General features: G+C 41.3%; 1 protein-coding gene across 2 annotated transcripts in view; it reads right to left on the minus strand.

Moving 5' to 3' along the window:
* Positions 1–21,087, minus strand: part of fbln2 (fibulin 2) — a 71,917-nt gene that overhangs the window by 32,890 nt on the left and 17,940 nt on the right. For both annotated transcript variants that reach the window (XM_051414927.1, XM_051414926.1), the window contains exons 3-6: positions 10,181–10,304; positions 8,696–8,825; positions 7,044–7,230; positions 268–477 (exon numbers count right to left, since the gene is read on the minus strand). In XM_051414927.1, coding sequence (XP_051270887.1) covers positions 268–477; positions 7,044–7,230; positions 8,696–8,825; positions 10,181–10,304 — 651 coding nt within the window. The remainder of the gene's footprint in view (positions 1–267; positions 478–7,043; positions 7,231–8,695; positions 8,826–10,180; positions 10,305–21,087) is intronic.

The raw sequence follows: 21,087 nt of genomic DNA on the forward strand, positions 1-21,087 counted from the left end.
TCATCTAGTATATAATCCCAATAAAACAGTTAAGTAGTGCTGCTAATGTTTTTGTTGAATCTGAATGCATTAATGATGACTTTGTGCCGATGGTGAAAACCTGTTTCATATTGGTGAGCCGTGGCTTCTTCCCCTACGCTTTACAAATCTGCTCTATGAGCTTACCTAGTTTATATTTAACCAAATTCTGAAATTTACCACCAAAACCAGATGACTTCAGTCAGAGAACTCACATGTGACTTAAGCTTCCAAGGTAGGTTACAGTACCTGGTGCACAGGATTGACCGTCCTGCTGCAGGACGTAGCCCTGGTGGCAGCCACAGCGGTAGGAGCCCCAGGTGTTGGTGCATGTATGTTGGCACAGCTGGCCCAGGTAGAGCTGACACTCATCCAAATCCTCTTGCTCCTCCACTGCGTTGGCAGTTTCATCTGTGGCACTGATAGAGAAGGCCTCCTTGGGGAACTTGCTGTCTGAGACTGGAGGGAGTGAGAAAAAGAATGGGATGGAGGGAGACTCTCAAATTAGATACAGCACCAGATTGCCTGTATAATTTATCCCACACATTTACCTCATGAAACTGACTTGAAGATAGTAATAGATAAAAAAAAAAACCATCTGTTTCTCCTTTAAATTTACATTTAGAGCATTTAAGTGATACTTTTATTCAGAGCTTTAATTCCTAAATGACAATCATTAAAAGAAACAAACAGTAACAAGTGCAAAGGTCAGGGCCTTAGTAATGCATTTTTAGAACTCCTGAGACCACAGGAAAGTGAAGTGCTTGGAAAGAAAAGTACAAAATGCTGAGCATTTTTAGAGAGCAATTAGATTGAGTAGAGAGGGGAAATCATTTAGCAGAGAGGGTATGACATAAGGCACTTAATGAAAGCTTACAGCTTCTACTTCTTAGCAGCAAACACTTATTGTCCATGTAAAAGTTAAGTGGAGTAATGGTGTCCTGAGGGTAGAATGACGTCCCACTCCCTCTGCCTGTGTTGCTATCAGCCTCTCTGTGGTTTGTTTACATAGTCGGTCTATTCCACATGCAGTAGAGCAACTGAAACTGCTGTTTTTATCATCAACTAAACCAGAGTCTGATTGAGTTTATTGTTGGAATAGTGGAAATACTAACAAGATGGTTTTGGTTAGTTTTATTTTGTTTCTGTCCACTTTGAATGAAAAAGTATTTTTTGTCTATGGAGTCTGGTGGCGAGTGATAGCCATACTACAGCTGTTTCTGGTTAAACTAAAGGTCTATCTCTGTAGGGATCCTTTCCATAATGCTGTCAGACACAAACAATCTGAACCTATCAGGGACAATAACAAGGACTTTAGTTGATGTACTTTGACAGGTGCAGTTAGCTTACCTTACAGGTATTGCAGGCCTTTTAACATCTAATTCACCTTTATTGGTGAATCTATTTCACCAGAGTTGGTGATTGTTGGAAAGACTGATAAGAGGGTGATGTCTTCTTTTAATCATCAATGATGAATCTGTGTATTTATTTGCATTCCTTCCAACGGCAAGTGTCATGTCATTATCTGTATTATTATGTAGGGTTAGAGGAAAGAGAGGCACTGCTGATACGCTGACATAAAATCCACAGTGACGCTAGAAATGAAAAGCCTGCGTTTCTCTACTTTGTGGGAAATCAAAGATGCATTATTTAAAATATTTCTGAAGATTTTAGGTGGTAAATTCACTGAACTGCAAACTGCCATCCGAGAAGGGAAAGCTGAAGTAACAGTGAATAGTTAATTGTGCTTTCTTCAGAAATCAATGAGTAAAAAGATAAACATGGTGTTGTTGATGGAAGGGAAAATGGGGATACTATTTGTCTGTTCGCAGCGAAGCTCAGTTTTATTTATATCACAGCACAGTCTCGGTGAAGACCGCACTAGCCACAAAACTTCTGACAAGCCATAAATCCATCTGATTGTCCAATGGCCGTAAATTGTCCAGGCAATTAATCTGGCGTAGCAACCGCCCTCAAACCGAATGTGGTAATTCATCTTGATTCTAAAATTAATTGGGTGCGTGCCCAATTCAATGTTAAAATCCGAGGTATTCAGACAGTTTAGTATTGCACTTCCATAAAGGCGATTTGCAAGAAGCAGATTAAAAGTAGAATGGCCAAAATTGATTTTGTTCAGATTATTGAGATATCCTGACATGGAGTTTCGACTGCATCTTTCATTAGACCTCTGGCTGGCATGTACCCACATCTTTCACTTGACGTCCCCAGTTTGCAGTGCAGAGTTTCTCTTATAAACTTGCAGTCTCCAAGCCCAAGATGAAATAACTTGGATTCCCCTTGAAATCAATGAAACAAGGCTGTAAAAACACTACCATTTTTATCCACAGTGGCCGCCAGAATCAAAACAAATAAATATTCCTTCTACAGGCTTTAAAGTGTGACTAAACCCCTAAATTCTGCTAGCTCCCTCCTAGCAAATTTTAAGCAGCGGGCTGCACCGAAGAATCATGATGCTTTCCATTTGTCACGTAAACCCCCAGCCCGAGTTGGAAAGTGTAAATCTTGCAGCTATCTCGCGAAATTTCACCGAGACACACCCCCTTTTGGTCGTAATTTCAGCCGTAGAACGTACGACCCGCAAAACAAAGATGGCAGCGGCCATATTGAGATGTATTTTCTTTGTATTTGTACTACGTTGGTCGTTTTAACGTCGATTTTAAATGCTCCTATACACTTGTTTACATTGCTGCTTTGGTCCGGTCACCAATTTATGCATTGCACGGTGTTGTTGTGCGTGCATACAATGTAAAGTTTTGTTTTCGAGCTGGTTTGCTAAATAGGCGAATGTAGCTAACATTAACACTAGCCTGCCACTGCCCCTGGTGGCCCCTGGTGGCCCCTGGTGGCCCCTGGTGGCTCGAGACAAACGCCACAGCACTTGTTGATATTGAAATAGGCGAAAATGGCAAAATATTATTGAAATGTAAGACCTGCAATAGCGGAATTACTTGAAATGTTTGTGTTTCTGTAGAGAAACATTATTATTTCACATTGAGCTTGTTTAGATGAGCCACAAACAATAACAACACAGCTGCTGCACTTCTTTCCGACTCGTAATGCCCAAAGACAACTGGAAAGCTATAAGTGGTACAAGCCAGGCAATTACGTCACGTTCTCGCGGCAGAGCAACTCGGGCAGGGGACTTACGAGACAAATGGATAGCACCATCATACAGGGGGTGTGATGAGAGGTAACAACAATCAGAGTGACGGACTGACTAACGCTCAGTGTAACAGGAATACAACTGCCGGTACTCAGAGCTAACCGAGCTAACCAGCCATGAGGTGCTGTCCACACTGGAAACTGGGACATGTTGGAGCTTTGACAGTCAAACGTTTCTGTGTCTGTGTTGTAACATTAGCTAAGCTAGCAGCTCAGAGAGGCTAACTCTCTGGTGCCTGTGGGGGGAGTGTCAGGCTATGTAGCAGGCCACAGTCTACAGAGTCAGGACATTGATTCAATCGCATCAGAAACCAAGGGTGGTCGCTATGCCTTTTCACTAAAATGTCAAGATTTGGACCTGAATCAGTCAACATTAGACATGAAAAAAGCGGTTTGGGAGTTAGTTACTCTTTAAGTCATTTTCTCAGACTTGACAAAGCTCTCTCCAGAGCAACTAAAGACATTATACATCCGTTTTCACATGGTGGTGTGGTAGTAACCAGGACTAATGAATTGATTTTCATTTGTCAAATTGATGGAAGGTCCCTGAAGAACCTAAAGGCAAAAATAAACACAGCTATTCCAGTTAGTTGGCTGTTATTGCCACTGCTGCCTGATCTCTACTCAGGCAAAAACACACAGCACTGTGCAAGAGCATGTCAATTTGTCATAGACACCCTTATACATACATAAAGGTGTGATAGGTCCAGTTTGGGATTTTGAGAAAATATTTCTCACAGTCATTACCTGGGGTTTAAATTCTGAGGAGCAAGGCGATTAAATGTTTCCTGTTTTAATTAAAAGGCGGTGAGTCATAAGACTAAAAACATATCCCCCATGGAAATAATTACAGTGCATCTCATCCATATTTTCATCCATAAAACACGTACAAAGCAAAGGCATCCTTCATGCAACCAGAGTGTGTGTGTGTGTGTGTGTGTGTGTGTGTGTGAGAGAGAGAGTTATACACATGCTAACTGAAAGCTTGAACAGTTTTTGCAGCTCTTAAACCTTTCACAGCTTTCAGCAGGTTAATTGATTCCCACTTCAGAATGACATCATTCAAATTTCCCCTTTAAAGCTGAAGGAAACGAGCTGCAGTCGATTGTTAGAACAGAGCCTATTAAAGGGTGGGATTAGGAGGAATTCTTTTGATGTTGTGAATGAAATAACAGGACTGACCTTACCTCACCATCATACTTGGATAAAACTATTCCCAAAAAAGGACAACCACAAAGGCTGACTAATGACGGCCTGCAACTCCATGCTTTGTGTCTGGTCCCAATATATAGACTAAAAGACTGAACAAATGCTCACCAAATCTCAAATCAATGATTCGGGAAAAGTTCTTAGCTCTTGATATAGGATGTTTCTTGTACTTTTATAGGAGGGATTTAAAGCTGCAGTAGGTAGGTTATAAAAATAAGTTTTTGTCATATTTGCTGGAAAGTTTCCTACTGCAGCTTTAATGCTCAACAGACTAACACGCTAACAAATACGGTGTCATACTGTTGAGCCTGGATGTCATTGATTAAACCCATGCAGATCCCTTCTCATGGAGTTGCAGGTGCAAACAAGATATATTAGGTCACATTCAGAGGCTAGTGCACCGAACAGAAGCAGAAGTGTTCACAAACAAACTGGTTCAACCACGTTTTTGTAGAGATAAGTAGACACAAATGGATATTGGAAGGCTTTTGCATTGAGGCGTGTTTATCCTGAACCTCAAGCTGCTTGAAAAGTCATTGATGTAAATGCCACTACTATTAGGTACTTGATGGATCAGAGACACAGGAAAACTTTACTGGCATGAGTAAAGAGACAACAGCCTGAGCTGCCATCTGTTCCTGATTCATCACAGCTTGCATACATCTTTCCACATTACTCGGAATGGTAACGTGACTCCTGACCAATCAACCTAGAGCATCTGTCTTTTGGAAGATCAAACTCGGCTGAGGCTCTACCTCTGACATAAACGTCAATAAAGACAAAATAGCGTTGGCCGAACCCAGAACAATTCCCTATTCATGTACGGTGCAATGTTTGGTAAAGGTAGTTGCAGTGAATGTATTTTGAAGGCGGCGCTGTTGAGAAAGCAGAATTAACTAAATGTTTTAACTTATTGCTGAGTGTGAAAAAGAAGTTCTCAAAGAACTATGAGCAGCGTCAAAATCAACATGAACATGGCTTTCAAAAGCCTAGCTTAACTAGTTTACTGAACAGCAGTAGAATATTACATCTGCTTTCAAGTCGGGATGTGCGAGTATACCATTATCTGTCTGTTCAACCAGCTAAATGATCTGTATTTGTACCCGCAATGGGAATGGGTAGTGCTTAGACCGGACATGGGTGGGACTAACCGGAAGTTGCTAATTTAAGCATGAACTTGATATGGGTTGATCAGAAGTTGCTATATTTATTAGAGTATGAATATTGACACATTTTACTCTTATGATGCTCATACTTGAAAAATGTACATTATCTGTACCGGATTCTTGTTTCAGTCGAGTACTCGCTCAACCGACTGGTGTGTTGCGTACCAATCCTTCACTCTGATGCTATGCAGGATTAGGGTTTGTGAACAGTGAAGCTATTCACATTTTCACACATTTTCACACATTCACACATCAGCATTTTAAATGTCGATATTGTAGACGATCACGTTAATTTAATTTTTGGAAGCAAAATCGTGATCCTATGAATATTCAAATCATTGTGCAGCACTATATAATTGTGAAGATATTTTGACATTTAAAGGACCAATGTGTAGAAGGAACTATGGTGGGCATGAAACCCACTAAAAAAACGTGAAAGCCCATATCTAGAGCCAGTGTTTTGTTTTTCCGTTCTGGGCTACTGTAGAAACATGGCGGTTCAACATGGTGGACTCTGTAGAAAAGGACCTGCTCCCGCTGTAGATAAAAAAAGGTTAATTCTAAGGTAACGATGAACTGTTTTTTTATCTATTATTATAGGTTATACACTAATAAAAACACACCCATGAATATTACACCGATCAGCAATAACATTCTGAGCCCCTGGGCGCCCTGGTGGTCATAATGTTATGCAGCTTCATACCAACAAACTGTGATGCACTGTGTGTTCTGACACCTTTCTATCAGAACCAGCATTAACTGTTTCAGCAGTTTGAGCTACAGTAGCTCGTCTGTTGGATCGGACCACACGGGGCAGCCTTCACTCCCCACGTGCATCAATGAGCCTTGACCCTGTCTCTCTTCTCCTTCCTTGGAGCACTTTTGATAGGTACTGACCACTGCAGACCGGGAACACCAGCTGCAGCTGCAGTTTTGGTCGTCACAATTTGGCCCTTGAAAGTCACTCAAATCCTTTCCTGCTTCTAACAAGCACTTCTAACTTTGAGGACAAAGGTTCCCTAATATATCCCACCCACTGACAGGTGCCATGATAACCAGATAATCAGTGTTATTCACTTCACCTGTCAGTACATTCCATTTCTGACAATAGATCCTCCTAAATGTTACAAACTGGACCTTCAAAAGTTTTTAAAAAACATTTTGTTCTATAACAACTGGGCAAACTCTGGTTATGAAGATCATGTGATATGATCGAGAGCACCGGAACACCTACTTAATGGACCACATATATTTTATATATTTTTTTATATAAAACCAGCAAACGTGCAAGGTTTATTAACTTCCTCTTCTCTTGCCTTTTTCTCCAGAGCAGCTTTGGCTCCAGAGTGTTTGGAACAGTTTTTACAGTAAATCCACTGAAACTCCACCAGTGTGCATGCTGAATGTGTTTTCTGTGTTAAAAGCTCCATGGCAGTGAAACATTGCTGTGCAGTGGGTAACAGATACCTTTTCTAGGCATAGCAGTTGGTCTCGGCATCTGCTTTCTCCTCAGCGGGATCTGGCTTGGACCTTCCTCTTCCTCGCAACAGGTGAGGAAGACGTGGCCGCACGGGTAGCCCAGGTACAGGTGGGCATCGCAACCTTGTCCTTCGCTGCGCACCCGTAAGCCAAGGGCACAGCAGCTGCAGCACACCTGCCCGTGCAGACACAACAGCAGAGACTATTAGGGAGTGTGTCACTGGGGTGCCCTTCACATCTCTAATCACCACCTCTCTTTATGGGCTCTGTTTAGTAAACAGCAGAGGAGGGGGAGACATAGCAGCTAAACAGGCAAGCAGGCCAGTTCATCTCTGTGAACGCATTGCGAAGGACTTCAATCAGAACCATATGTCATGCAAAGAAAACCAGACTTTCACCTTTTTTTTAACTTTCCTCTGAAACAATGACCTGGCACAATGGTTTGGCTCGGCTGCCTCAACACATGAACAGTTGGCTCGGGGGCCAAACCGCCGGGTTTCCTTTTAGAGAAACAGGCCATGCTATTTGAGCTGACTCTGAGCAAAGGCATGATTCCCATTTCCATATGGAAGTGTTCACAGGTCTGAAGGATGCATGCAGAAATGGGAGACTTTGGCAGTTCTTTGCTAATACATTCAACCTGTTTGCCAATAAACACAAATAAACTGTCTGACCTTCACTAAAGCCTCTCTGCTGGCATAGTTATCTGAAATTGAAATCCCACTCTGGCCAAAACAACGACGCATTCTAGGGGATTTTTAAACAGTTTAAAGTCTAAAACCATGTTTTCACCATGTTACTGCGGCAGTTCCAAAGGACTCCGCTTTGAACTGTTTACAATGTCCAGTCCTGTCATCTTGAACCAGTGAGTCATACCCACCTGACTCACACAAACACTTTATATTCTATTCTTGAGGAAGATCTAACTACCTTTAATCAGTTCAGTGTTTGTTTTATGGAGAACTCAGTGGCCATGCATGACATCATGTCTTTCAGTCATGACTTAACCGTCTTCCTCCTGTCTCTTTCCATAGCGTCCTATCTAATAAAGAACATCTATGGCAGATGCCTTAGCTTTTGGGTTAGGGTTAGGGTTAGGGTTAGCTGTTGCAATGCTGTGTTCAGACCAAACGCGGAAAAAATCATTCGCACAAGTACATCATATTAAAAATTCATGCAAAGATGTGAATTTGTGCTGGGCAATGCAACGCCGCAAAATGTTATCTATCATACTACTTCATATTTATATAGAGACGGGAGAAAAAAGAAGATTTTTCAGAGAAAAGTAAGAGAATAATGTGTCTGTTAATTGATTCCAAGTTAGCATAACCCCGAGTCGAACTCCCTTCAGAAAATACACATTTGAAAGTTGCTTGCTCGTCATCTTGCAGATAGACCTGACAAAGTATGAATTCTGACTTTCTACAAATCGGCATCATGATGTAAATATTTCAGCATCCTTTTGATATGGTTATTGCACTTATATCACAGCACAATCTGTTTATTTCGGGCTCATACTACCCTTTAATCAACCTGTAAGGCAATTTCCTCCTCACTAGAAATGCACGGCAAAAAGGTCTTTGTGATCGGTGGGAACACACCATAAGAGTTCTCATGTCAATAATGAGACAGTAATGTACCTGGTAGGAGTCATCTGTGCACTGGTTCTCCTCCCCCACTTCACAGGTGTCCCCTCCTCTAGCTGCAGTCATACCTGATTCACACTGACTCGCCTTCACTGAGCTGAGGCAGCACTGCTTCTGTGTAACACTGACACAAACACATGCACATACATATACAGAGACAAAATTATGCACACAGAAGGAAGAACAGCTACTGTAAAGTTTAACTCGAGTCTAATCTGTAATGACATCTCATCCTGCATCTGTATTGTTCTCATTAGGCTAATTGCTTTAATATTTTATGCCACAGTCAACACAGGTTTTAGCTAAATTAGACCAACTGTAAGTTAAAATCTCGATTTTTATTCATCTTCCATTAGTTGAATCAATATAATTTGTAAGGATATGGATCCTTTGAGCAAATCTGATTTACAGCCTTTAACTTTAGAATTCAATGTCAGTTCTAACACACATAAAGTTTAATAAATAGCACACCAGTGGAATGGGAAATATTGCCTGGTCTCATGTTTGAAGGACAAACAGAACGACAGAGCTCAGTCCACAGTCACCCCTGATTCAATTTTGTTAAACAACAACTTAAATTGTTTGCTGAATAATTCATACAGGGCAGATTCAAAATGGAAATTGTCAAGCAGTTCAGTCCTGGTAGATTTGGAGACCAGTTGTTGCAATGGCACATGCGTTGTAATAACACAGGTCCTGGAATTCCATTTGAAAGGAAATTTGCAGAAGAGAAGAAACTGGTGTGTTTACAGCGCAGCCAAACACACTGTTGGCTGAGAGCATTAAATGCCCTATGGTATTTCAATATAGAGAACTAAAGTAGACCATCTGAATGCCCTGCAGCAGCTGTTATCTTCCACAAAAGAGGAAATGTGTGCATGCAGTGGCTTTTGTTGTCTACATCACGATGTGTGTGCATACACAATTTAAATCCCAGCAGACTCCCCCAGACACATTGAAAACTTTATATATAGAGAGTCTGACATAATGGAAATTATGAGGATTATAACTTTAATGGGGAATTCCAGTAATTTAACAGTTTATTTTCCTATATTCAAAGATTCATACAGATTCATACACTAATAAAAGCACAACAATTTAAGTAGTTTACTGTAGTTAGTTAGCCCTACTTTTGCTGACATTAGCTAGCTAACTTAAGATGTGACTATATACTGTATATGTCCCTTTTATCTTAATCATCTTCAAAATGTAGTTGTCTTTTCAACATAGATTAGCCTACCACATAGCATATCTGAGTACAGGAAAGGAGGAAGTTGACTGAAGCTTGCTCAACTGTTATTGGAGCACAGAGCAAAAATGGGCGGGACTTTGGAAGAATCACTTCTGCTTGATCAACCCACTGATGTTTTATTCAGTTAATCAAATTTTTTCTAATACAAATGTTGTATACATTTCTTCCTCCAAAGCAGCTTCTAAAAATGTAAAAGTAAAAATACAATCAAAAGCCAGGTGACTTACCTGCATATGGAGTGCTTGTCAGTGTTCAGCAGTGGCATGTGGTTGCAGTCGTGGTTTCCAGTGGCCCAATTCTGGCCAGCAGCACAGCAGCTTCGCAGAAGGTCTTCAGCAGAGCCACCTGGACCTGGAGCCCAGAGAGACATGCAGGTATGCATACATCAGCACACACAAGACTGATGGAATAATAACAGTCCTGCAGTAAATCCTGTGTCTGCACAGCTACACTGTATGGAACAGACAGAAGCCTGAGCAGTGCAGTGAATACACACAGAAACATATGGCAGACTGCACCAGGCCTCAAAGGCGCCTTTAAGATTTCTACAGCTGACTAAAGAGGTGCAGTCACGTTACCAGAATACAGTAGCCCGTTTTATGATTGGAAACTTTTTTACTCAGGTCTGGGGAGAAGTTACAGTTCATTCTATAAATAAAAGTTTTCATTAGAATGGCAGTCCACAGATAGGTCTGTGAACAAGAAATGTGACAGACTGACAAAGAATCAGCATTTATGAACATATTACAGGCTTCCACGAGCCACACTGGAGCAGCAAGGTGGAAAGAGGTCCCATTCATTCTCTCCATACATTGTGTGATAGGAGGCAGCTGCAGCACAAACTGTCCAGGTTGAATCATCACATCCTGGTTCCAGATTAAAAATCACACACCAGTGGCTCTGTGAGGTCATTCTCACGCACTGGCACAGAGGTGCTTTGAGCTAAATGCTAACATCAGCTCACACTAACAATGCTAATATGCTCATGTTTAATATGACCTTCGCAGTTTCTGTCTAAGTCTGAACACAGGGTAGAAAAAGAGTAGATGTATTTATTTATTTGTTGTTTGAGTTTCTTCGTGAAATGAGGCCACGCTTTGGACCTCTTCTTACTCTCTTCCATGATTCCTTGTTACAAGTATCCAACAACGTAGACACATGAGTTCAACTGGAACCAGTTGTCTTCCCATCCCTAGTACCAAATATTACTCTGAAAGAAAAATGTAAAGCTCATGGTGGCACTAGAGAAAGTCAGAAGTTCACATAAGTCACTAGCATTCATCATCTAGATATATATCTACACGAAGTTTTGTGCCTGTCAGTTTGATTCATTCCCAGGAGAAATAGAATAAGTCTAGACTAGTGGTGGACCGACGGTGCAACTATTCCTTAGCATGTACAACTCCCAAAGAACATTTCGAAATTAAAAATGCAGTCACCAAACTTAAAATTCTATGTGTACAGTGAACAGCAAGCGGAAACTAAAGTTTACACTTTGCAGAAGCCCAATAAAACCTTTAGCAGCCTTGTATTTATTGTAACAACCACCGGTCAAATGAAACTGATGGGAAAAACATAGTTTCTCAGAAACAAAGGCGAAAAAGACCATAACATTAAGAGACTGCTGTATCACTATGTTGAGGAACACTGACGATATCTATCCTTGTGAGGCGAAGATCATCCAAGAATCCATCCAGCCAGGATTAAGATATGTGCTTGTGTGCCACCATAGTGGTTTGGACCATTGACAGTATATATAATTGACAGATCTTCCGAGACTGTGAAATGAAGCCAACACAGAAGTGTCTTGAAACCTGCATTCTATGTAATGACCAGCAGGGGGCAGCGCCATTGGCTACCACATAAAATTATACCATGCAGTGTGAAGAAATGAGCCGACGTTTCCTAATGACTTTATGGTCTCAATCTTTAGTTTCAGTCTTCTTCCATACAGCATGATGTTCATTTAGTAAATGATGGTCCCATTTAGAGTAAAATAGACCATAAAGCAGGGTATGTCTTAGGGTGTGGCTACCTTGTGATTGACAGGTCATACTCAGTGAGTCTGTCCAGCTCCACACACCAAACTCCAAATCATTTCAGAAACAGATTTTGGTGTACTATCTGGAATATGAGCCACCATTGTTTTCTGGTACAGATGAGTCGAAACTGCGCAGCCAATGAGAGCAGCTCAACTTGCAGTACGTCACCTCTACTGGCTCCAGTTTACCAGATGCTCTTCCCATTTTGCAGCTCTGTGAATTGAAACATGAGGTTTGGGAAAATACCTTATGGAGCAGACACATTATTCCATTCACTGACACAAAGCTGATCACTATGAAAGTAATATTGTTTAATGAAGCTAACACTGGATGGCTTCATGAATAGCTTTGTAAATTAAATCAGTTGTCATTATTAACTAGCCATTTTAGTTATTCAGTGAAAGCCAACCAAAATAAAACTCCAGTAATGGCTCCTATTCCAAACCATCCCCACTTTGCCATCCAATTAGTCAGAGGAAAAATGGCATCATTTCAATATCATCAACTGAGGGAAATGAACATAAAACATGTGTTAAACCAGAAACCCATTAAATTCCCATAACTGAATGCATTTCATATTTCTAAACCTCACATTTATGTTGATGCAAAAAAAAAGGCCCACTTTTTTTTGCTTCCAATTAGCCGATTTGCAGCAGACCATGCCTGCGTCATCAGGCCGCTGACGTGACAGCCATCACAGTGATCACTGACATTCTTCGCCACACTGCAGGTCCCACAGAGACTGAAATGCCCCCCCACTGCTGAGCGTGTAGCAGTGAGCCCAGCTGCTCCACATGGAGCCCAGTCAGCGGATGAACACACCGTGAGGCAAGCTGCTGCGGCACTATAGAGCGCCAAGAGCTCGTCAGCTTCCCCATCGCCTCCACGTCAGACCCAAAGCCGTCTCACCCTGCTGCTTTTATCCACATATTAGCATGAACTGCTCGAGCACACACACACACGCCAAACTTCACTCTGTGCCCTTTGAAGAAAAGCCACTGACAAAGAGCTTTTGTTTTTCAACTCAATAAACCTTGGTTGGCTTATATACAGTACAGAACATTTGCATATTCTTCATATTCACAATGCCATGAAATGAAGCTTTGTTTTTTAACTTTGAGGACATGAACCCAATTTATGTCAACAAAACAACAGTAAATACCAAAAAATAACGGCATAACGGCATCCTGTTATGAATACACTTGTGCCACACACACACACACACACACACACACACACACACACACACACACACACACACAGCCAGTTCATTACATTTCATTGTGAGAATTTCAGCTGAAACATGAAGCTTATTTCTTGTAATTAAAAACAGCTACATGAGAGAATTTGCTCCACAGGATGTCAGATAAAGCACTGTGATCAGATTTAGCAGTTTCCCCACATGCATTATTTCCTTGATGTAATATCTATTGTATTCACCTCGAAGTATAATACGTCTAAACTATGCTAATCCCCCACTGCACACTGTACATTCAGATAAAAGAGAACCATAGAGCCAGGAATGCCTTAAATAGCTCTACTTTGAGCTTCACTTTGAAACTCCTTTTATTTTTCTTTGCTACATCCAGCTTCATCCCGGCTCTTTTAAAGCTCAGTAAACAATCATTTAAAGTAAAGGCTGTCTGCGGCTTACGGTGCATAATTTATAAGCACCGTCTTCAGAAAATAGCGTCAAGTTGAGAGAATAAGACACTTGAAAGTTAAAGCAACTTCTTATTTCACCCCCAAAACATTTGTGTTTCACTATGTAAAACATTATTACTGTAGAATTGATGTCCTTGTTAAGAGCCTATATTTTAAAGACTTTCATCTCAAACACAGTAATGTCTGAAGCTGACGTAACCATGTTTTATTAATGAGTCTCAATGCAATCTGTGAGATCTGTTTCTAATCCCAACAAGGAACATGGCAAGGCTTAAGATATTTTTCCTTTCATTATTAGAGCAGCTCTGAGGACAGAATAAATACCACAGGAAAGGATTGCTCACAAAGCACCTCTACTGCTTTTGTGTTCAAGAAGCAAAAACATCAGAGGCTTAAACCTACAATGTGTAATTTCTGCCACTAGGGGTTGCAGTCAGCTTCTCTTGGTTAGGATTCCTTCAGTCTTCATCGTTGAGGAGGTCTCCACCTCTTCAAAACAAACAGACCCACTGAATAAAACTGCTAAAATCACTGCTGCTAACGTTAGCTCAGCTTGTTTCTCTGATAACTTAAGATCCAGACCTCCGATGACTAAAATCCTTCATCCAATCTGAAGAGAACCACAATGCTGACACATGCACAAAGGGGATATGACGCCATTGACAGGCGACTGGTGAAACGCAGCGTTACCTGAATAAAATGACAGATTTCTCTTGGAACATTGTTGGAAACATTTGGGATAATGGAAGAACACAACTCAACAACATGGCCTAGTGTTTATATATATTTGAATGCGGAAATGTTGCATATTATAGCTTTAAGAAACTGACTGTGTTTGGAGTCACAACTGCACATGCTCATTACTTCACACTGACACTAAATGGGAAAGTTGGAAGCAGTGTAATTTCCCACTGTTATGTGAAGTATGTTCCAGGAGTGCTTGCCAAAGACCAAACATGAGGTTCAACCGGAGGGTCAGATGCAGCTTAACGCTCAGGAGCAGCCTACTAATTACCAGAGAAACAATGGAAACAAGCACATATATAGCTTAGAATGCACACTTTAGTAAACAGCTATTATTGGAAGAGTCAACCTGGCTGCCAGGATGGCAGCACTGCCTTTCCTCCAAGCAGATAGCAAAAATAAGAGACATCCGTCCACTCCAGGAGCTCCCATGGGGTTTCTCTGGACTGATTAGCCCGGCCTCACACTGCTCGCCCATCATTACTCTGTCTGGCCAAACACAGACCTGTTTCACACCACACTGAGACACATGTCAGACACATGCCGCCTGAAAATGTATGACAACATCCAGACGCCAACTGCAGCATGTGATGTAATTAATGTTTGCAGACGCTAACACGTCTGGGTAGTATGGACGCTCTTGGTGCGAATGAGGTGACGATATAATAATTTATCACACTGATATAGAGCTGTCCAGAGGTAGCAGCCAATTAGTGTTGATCACTACTGATATGATGGAGGTTCTTTTCTGAATGAACTTATAGAAAACAGAGGCAGTCTGCCAGAAAGTCCAGTGTGTAACATTTATGAGGATCTATTGTAAGAAATGGAATATAATATTCATAGGTTTTTTTACCGGGCCTGAATGAAAACAACCAATCAGTGCTGAGAAAAATTGAAAGATTTGGTGAACACACACATTATTGAGTTTCATTCCCAGCATCGATATTTGCCTACCTGGTAATGAGACTCAACAATCAACTATATTTCTTGCTTTTGATTGGTTGTTTTCTTCCAGGCCCGGTGGATTCTTATAAATTCCATTAGAAGCACTAGGAGGAGCCAGAGGAACCTGATTTTTTCAAAGATTATCTGTCTCATCTACTACTGTCAGGATATAGTGACATTTCTAGCAAATATTACAAGAAATTATTTTTATAAAAGTTACCTACTGCAGCTTTAAGTTTGCACCAGTGATAGATATGTTTGGACACTTTGGGGCAGTGACATAATGTCTGATCTTTCTTTTTAGCAGCTAAATGCTCCACTATGTTCACCAGCTGGTCTCTAATTGTCTGTCTGCTTTTTGGTGCTGAGCAGGTAGTGTGTAGTGAGTTTATCAGAGCTTTTTCATTGAAGTTGCCTGCTGTTGCTGAATACAAGGTTGCTGAGAGCGATGAGACAGAACTACAGCAGTAGGGTTCTGGGAGTTAAATGCAGAGGGAAACTGCAGTCAGATGATAATTCTCTATGGGTATGTCACGATTATTTTACATCACATATTGTCATTTGATCCATTCTTAATATAAAAATATTGATTTGTGCAGCTTTAAAGAAAGCTTTAAAAAATCATATTTGTACTGCACTGTTTTAGTTTTACACTTCAGAAAGATGAAGGTAAGAACTTTTACTACTTATACTGCATTGGTTGCTAAATTCTAAAAATCCTGATATATTCATAGGCTGTTAAAACCCCATTTGGCCAAAAAGGAGAGGACAGTTGAAAGATAAGGTAAGGTTGAATTGCATGTTCTTAAATCCCTGGCAAACATACCAGCTAGACTAAGACAAAACATTATGTCTGACAAGAAAAACCCCCTTCCTTCCTGTTGAACTTCACAGGCGTAAAACATGACGGATTCTGTCTTTCCCACCTCTGAGTGCTTTCTGTTTCGATGTGTTTGTTTGTGCAGCCAGTATGGACGGACTGACGAGCCACTCGAGGCATTGGAGGAGTTTTTACGATGTAATAATGCAAGCGGGCCAGAGCGGGTAATGGCTTAGAACAATGCGAGGATGCTAACTGCCTCGGCTCCCACTGCTCGGCACAGTCACAAGCTTCTCTCTCGCCTTGAAACCCACAGTGACCGTCATTCATCAAAATGTTTCCTAAACAAATAAATCAGGCAGAATGGAACTGACTTACTCCCTCTTTACAACAATATGAGAAGGCTGTCAAAATTATACACTGCGTACAATGCAGCAGATTGGCAGCAATATTCTTCAGTGTTCAGTGGCGTTTCTAGTAACGGATAAGGAACAATTTCAAAGCATTGTGACTTTGACCTTTTCAGTCCAGTATGACCACAATGAAACCAGTACTGGAATATTTTCAATTCTTCTGAGAGGTGTGAAAAATACATTTTAAAAAAACATGAGTTTCAGCACTGTATCAACCCCACCTTCTACTTATCCTCTCATGTAATGTAATGCTTGTGTCTCTGTATGTACTGTATGTTCTGTTCTGTCCATCACTTGTTGTGTTTTGTCTGGGGTGGGCTTAAAGGCTTCAGCAAAGCCCAGAATCTCTCATGTTCATCACATGTGACATTTGTTGTACTAAACCCAGGTCTTCACCGGAGCGTGTGTGGTTTAAACAAAATGGTTGGAGCCAAGCGCTGATGGAATGGAAAAGAGAGCCCCTCCACTCCGCCTCTTTATGGTCAGCTCACAGTGATTGGCAGCACCAGCAGTGTTACCTGATCCACTGGTTTTCTGCCCAACTATATTACTTCCTATTAGGGATGGGACTTTCATGGCACCATCAATTGCTTTAATATTACCGAGTATTTCAATACCTATCTAAGGAGGAAAGCTTTAGTAAGTTCACACTGCAAGCCTTAGTGCTTACTTCTTTCTTACTGCTCTGATCTGACTGTTCACATAACTTTTTAAATGTGGTCTGATATGACTGTTCACACTGAGGTCACACTGAAAAGAATCAGACCTGAATCTGATTTGGACCACATATGAAAGTGGCCTAAATCTGACCTGGAAAAGATCAGATCCCATGTGATTTGGACTGTTCACACTGTCAAATATTAGATCTGAGTCCCTTATGAGCAAGAAATCGGATTTGTCCTGCAGTGTGAATTCAGCCTTGATCTCATCAGTGTCAGTGAGACAATGCAATGATAAGCACGCAGCAGGCTGTCTAAGTACGTAAGTGGTCTAACTAGTCTGTTGTAGAGGAATGCAGGAAAAATATGGCATTTAGAGAGGGGGATTGCAAGGTTGTTTTTTTTGTTGTTTTTACGGCAAGCTGCTTATCCACACAGAAAAGGGAACTTTGTGTTAGCTAGCTAGTGCAACTAACACTTATCTGCCTGTCGGTGAGTCCGTTCACTACTTAGTCCATTGGGATGGAAGCCCCGGCGCATCCTCTCCTCGCCACCGCCGGGATGGATGACCCGGAGGCAGTTGAGTTGCTCTTTAGCACAGAGAAAATAAGAGGTCTCACTCCGCACATTTGTTAATACCACAAACGTCATTACTGTTTGTTATCAACGTTCCTTTTGACAGTTATTTATCTATTTCTTATATAGTCCTATACTGTACAGATATTCTCAGGTTTTTGAACAGCTTTCTCCTTTAAAGTTAGTAACTGTACCATGATGTCTAACATAATTTACTTTTGTTAAAATGAATTTTATGATATTGGCATCAAAAAAAGTATTGTATCAAAGTCAAGGTATCAGTACAGGCATGGAAAAATTCTGAATGATACTGGAAGTAATTTGCCAAAGAACACTTAGGGTCAGGTTTCCGTTTCAGCCTGTGCAGAACTCTAACTGGTATCTACAGTAAACTGTATAAATCATGCTCATGTCTGTCTTTATTCCAAGAGGAAAACAAGCTGCTACATTTAGCTGTGACACTATGTTCACACATATCGTTTATTTCACCTTACTAGGTTTTAATTTACTGTTTCCTGTGAGCGGAGAACATTTGCAGGCAGAGATCACACCCACTGCAACAATTTCAATTTGTCACAGAAGCCACTTTTGAAATTAGGCCGGACAGACAGGTGTATTTTTACATAAAAGGTTGCTTTTAGTGCTGATTTAAAAATAGCTGCTTTCAATACAAATAGCCAGTCACTGCTGTCTCAGGTGGATCTACAATGTCACCTGGTGATCAACAGCCTTGTTTTTACTCACACTTTTTTAAGGTCAGTTAAAGGATTGTGGAATTTAAAAAAAAAAAACAATGAGGTTTTTACATGACCACAGCTATATATGAAAGTTTCATCTCCATTTCTTCTCTGCCTTTCTTTTCTCTTAGCCCCCCAGGGTCTCATCTGTAAAGCAGATGGGAATATAATGGACTGTAGGCTTGAAAGGACTGTCCTTACACTGAGTCAGGGCTGTCCCTGAAATATATGGTTTCACTAAAATAGAAAAAACGGGGCCTGTACAGTACAGCACTGCATTCTCTTTGTCTCACACTCCTTCCTCAGGGGTAAACCCAGAAATACAGTATTTTCCACTCACCCTTTGCCTCTTGTTTAGGAAACAACAGAGCTGGTGGCTTGTTGTTGCTCTCAACAATTATTCCTCTTTGCCTAGAAATGCTAATCTCCTGCAATGCCCAGCGTGCCCATCCGGCCTCCCACCACCATTCAGCCCTTTTCATGTCTGGCAATCTATCAGCCCCAGACACCCATCAACAGGAGCCGGTCCACAGTGGCACCCTGGGCCCAGCCCAAGCTGCCTCATGAGAAATGTCTGCTGACAGCGGGACGGCTCCAAAACAAAATCCAAGTCAATGTTCCAAATTTGGGATCAAAACTTTATTTCACTTTTTGATGAGCATGCAAGGTTAATAAGGTCTACATCTGATTTAGCTTTAATAGGGACCTAACAAGGCTAAAGTGTTAAATAATGAGGTAAACGTACTTAAAAGTAACCTGTTACTCAGAATTCAGCTCATTCCAACGGCTTTTTCTACTTTAAAGGACCAATGTGTAGGATTTAGTGGCATCTAGTGGACGGAACACCGCTGGTGTATTTGACAACCTGGTGATGAGAACAGGCTGTGAAATGTTTAGGAGAAACTATGATGCCTGCGAAAAGTCCCTATCTACAGCCAGTGTTTTGTTTGTCGCTCTGGGCTAATGTAGAAACATGGCGGTTCAACAGGGTGGACTCCATGGTAACTCTTAAAGTTTTTTTTATATCTTACAGTACAAAGTGCTTTTTCCATTGGGTTTCCCCCTGATGTCCAACAGCTTCTCTGCTTCAGTTGCCAGGGATTTACAGAGCTGATTGACATAATAATGTAGCTTCACTTGTTGTACAGCAAACTGCTAACTACTAACTGTCTGTACTAGAAATATAACATTAAACACTGACACTGCCCCGGTGCTCTGAGATCTCAGTCCCGACAGAGACGACAAAGTTAGCTTCAGCAGCTACAGTTAGGGGTAGGGTTAGGGTTCAGAATATAGAATACAGAGCTGGAAATGAGCACAGTAGGTCCCCTCCTTAAAAGCACAAATAAAATGCTAATGCCGTTCATAAACACGTTAGATTGCTTCATATACTCTAAACGTATTCACACCAAAAGCAAGTAATGACTAATTTCCTTTATATTCTGGGACGTCCTCTCTCTGTCTGACTTCACTATGCTCAGTGCTGCCAGCATCAGGCAAGATCGTTCTGGTAGGAATCCACCAGAAGCAGCAGTCAGGATGAGATCTGAGCTGTGAAGCAGACATGGCCTTGAAAGCAGAGTTTGAAAGAGCTGCCCTCCTGCCAACAAAATGCCAGACTCTTTCACATCGACCTCTCACATCTGCCAGCCATAGCGGCCCCACTGCGGACAGTTTTGGTCCCAGTGTTGAAAATGTGAAATAAATCAGTTTTGATATCTTTTCCAACAGAAAAAGAAATGTTTCAGCAGTCAGTGGACACAATCGTATCTGAAAAAATACTTCAAGCTCCTAATATCATATTCTGAAACAAGTAATAGTGCCAACTGTTTGCCAAAGTACCTTTATAGACAAATGGGGCAAAGCAGGTGACTGCATCAGGGCTTCCAGAAATAATTCTATACCCAATTATCAATTGGGTGAATTAGTCCTTAAGAGATTAAATATATGAGATTTAATACAGAAAGCCACAAGATGTGTTAGTTTCTGCCTTCAGCTCTGTCTCCTTGGGCAGCAAAACACAGCGCTCCAGTTCTCAGCTTCCAACGGTTTCACATGCCCTCCTCGCAAAATTATGTTGTTACTAGAGGGCTTGTTTCCTTGATAAAAAAACAAAAACAACTATTTTATTTTCACTAATTAACTCCACTCCTCGTCAAGAAGAAACAAAGATTTTTTTCTGCACTTGACAGCAGATCTTAGTGTTTGTTGACTCGGCCTAATGCTTAAGTCCTACGAACACAGAAACAAATGCAGTTTTTGCATGATTAGCTGCTTGATGCACCATTTTGCGGTTGGCAGGCGGCATCGAAACTGGGGTCATAACAAAGCTAGGTAGCACACGCTCATGACCCAGCTCTATCTCCACATCAGGCGATAAGGAGAACGACCCCGGTGACAGACTGGGCACCAACTCTACATCATCATCCGCTTTCATTTAGGCCATTTGCTTCACGCCGACAAACCTCACCAGCAAAATGGCTCTGACATCGGCTGAGAACAAAGCGGGAGATAGCGGGCTGAGAGGCGA

This window comes from Dicentrarchus labrax, unplaced genomic scaffold (assembly GCF_905237075.1).
Source record: "Dicentrarchus labrax unplaced genomic scaffold, dlabrax2021, whole genome shotgun sequence".
In the NCBI taxonomy this organism is placed as follows: Eukaryota; Metazoa; Chordata; class Actinopteri; family Moronidae; genus Dicentrarchus; species Dicentrarchus labrax.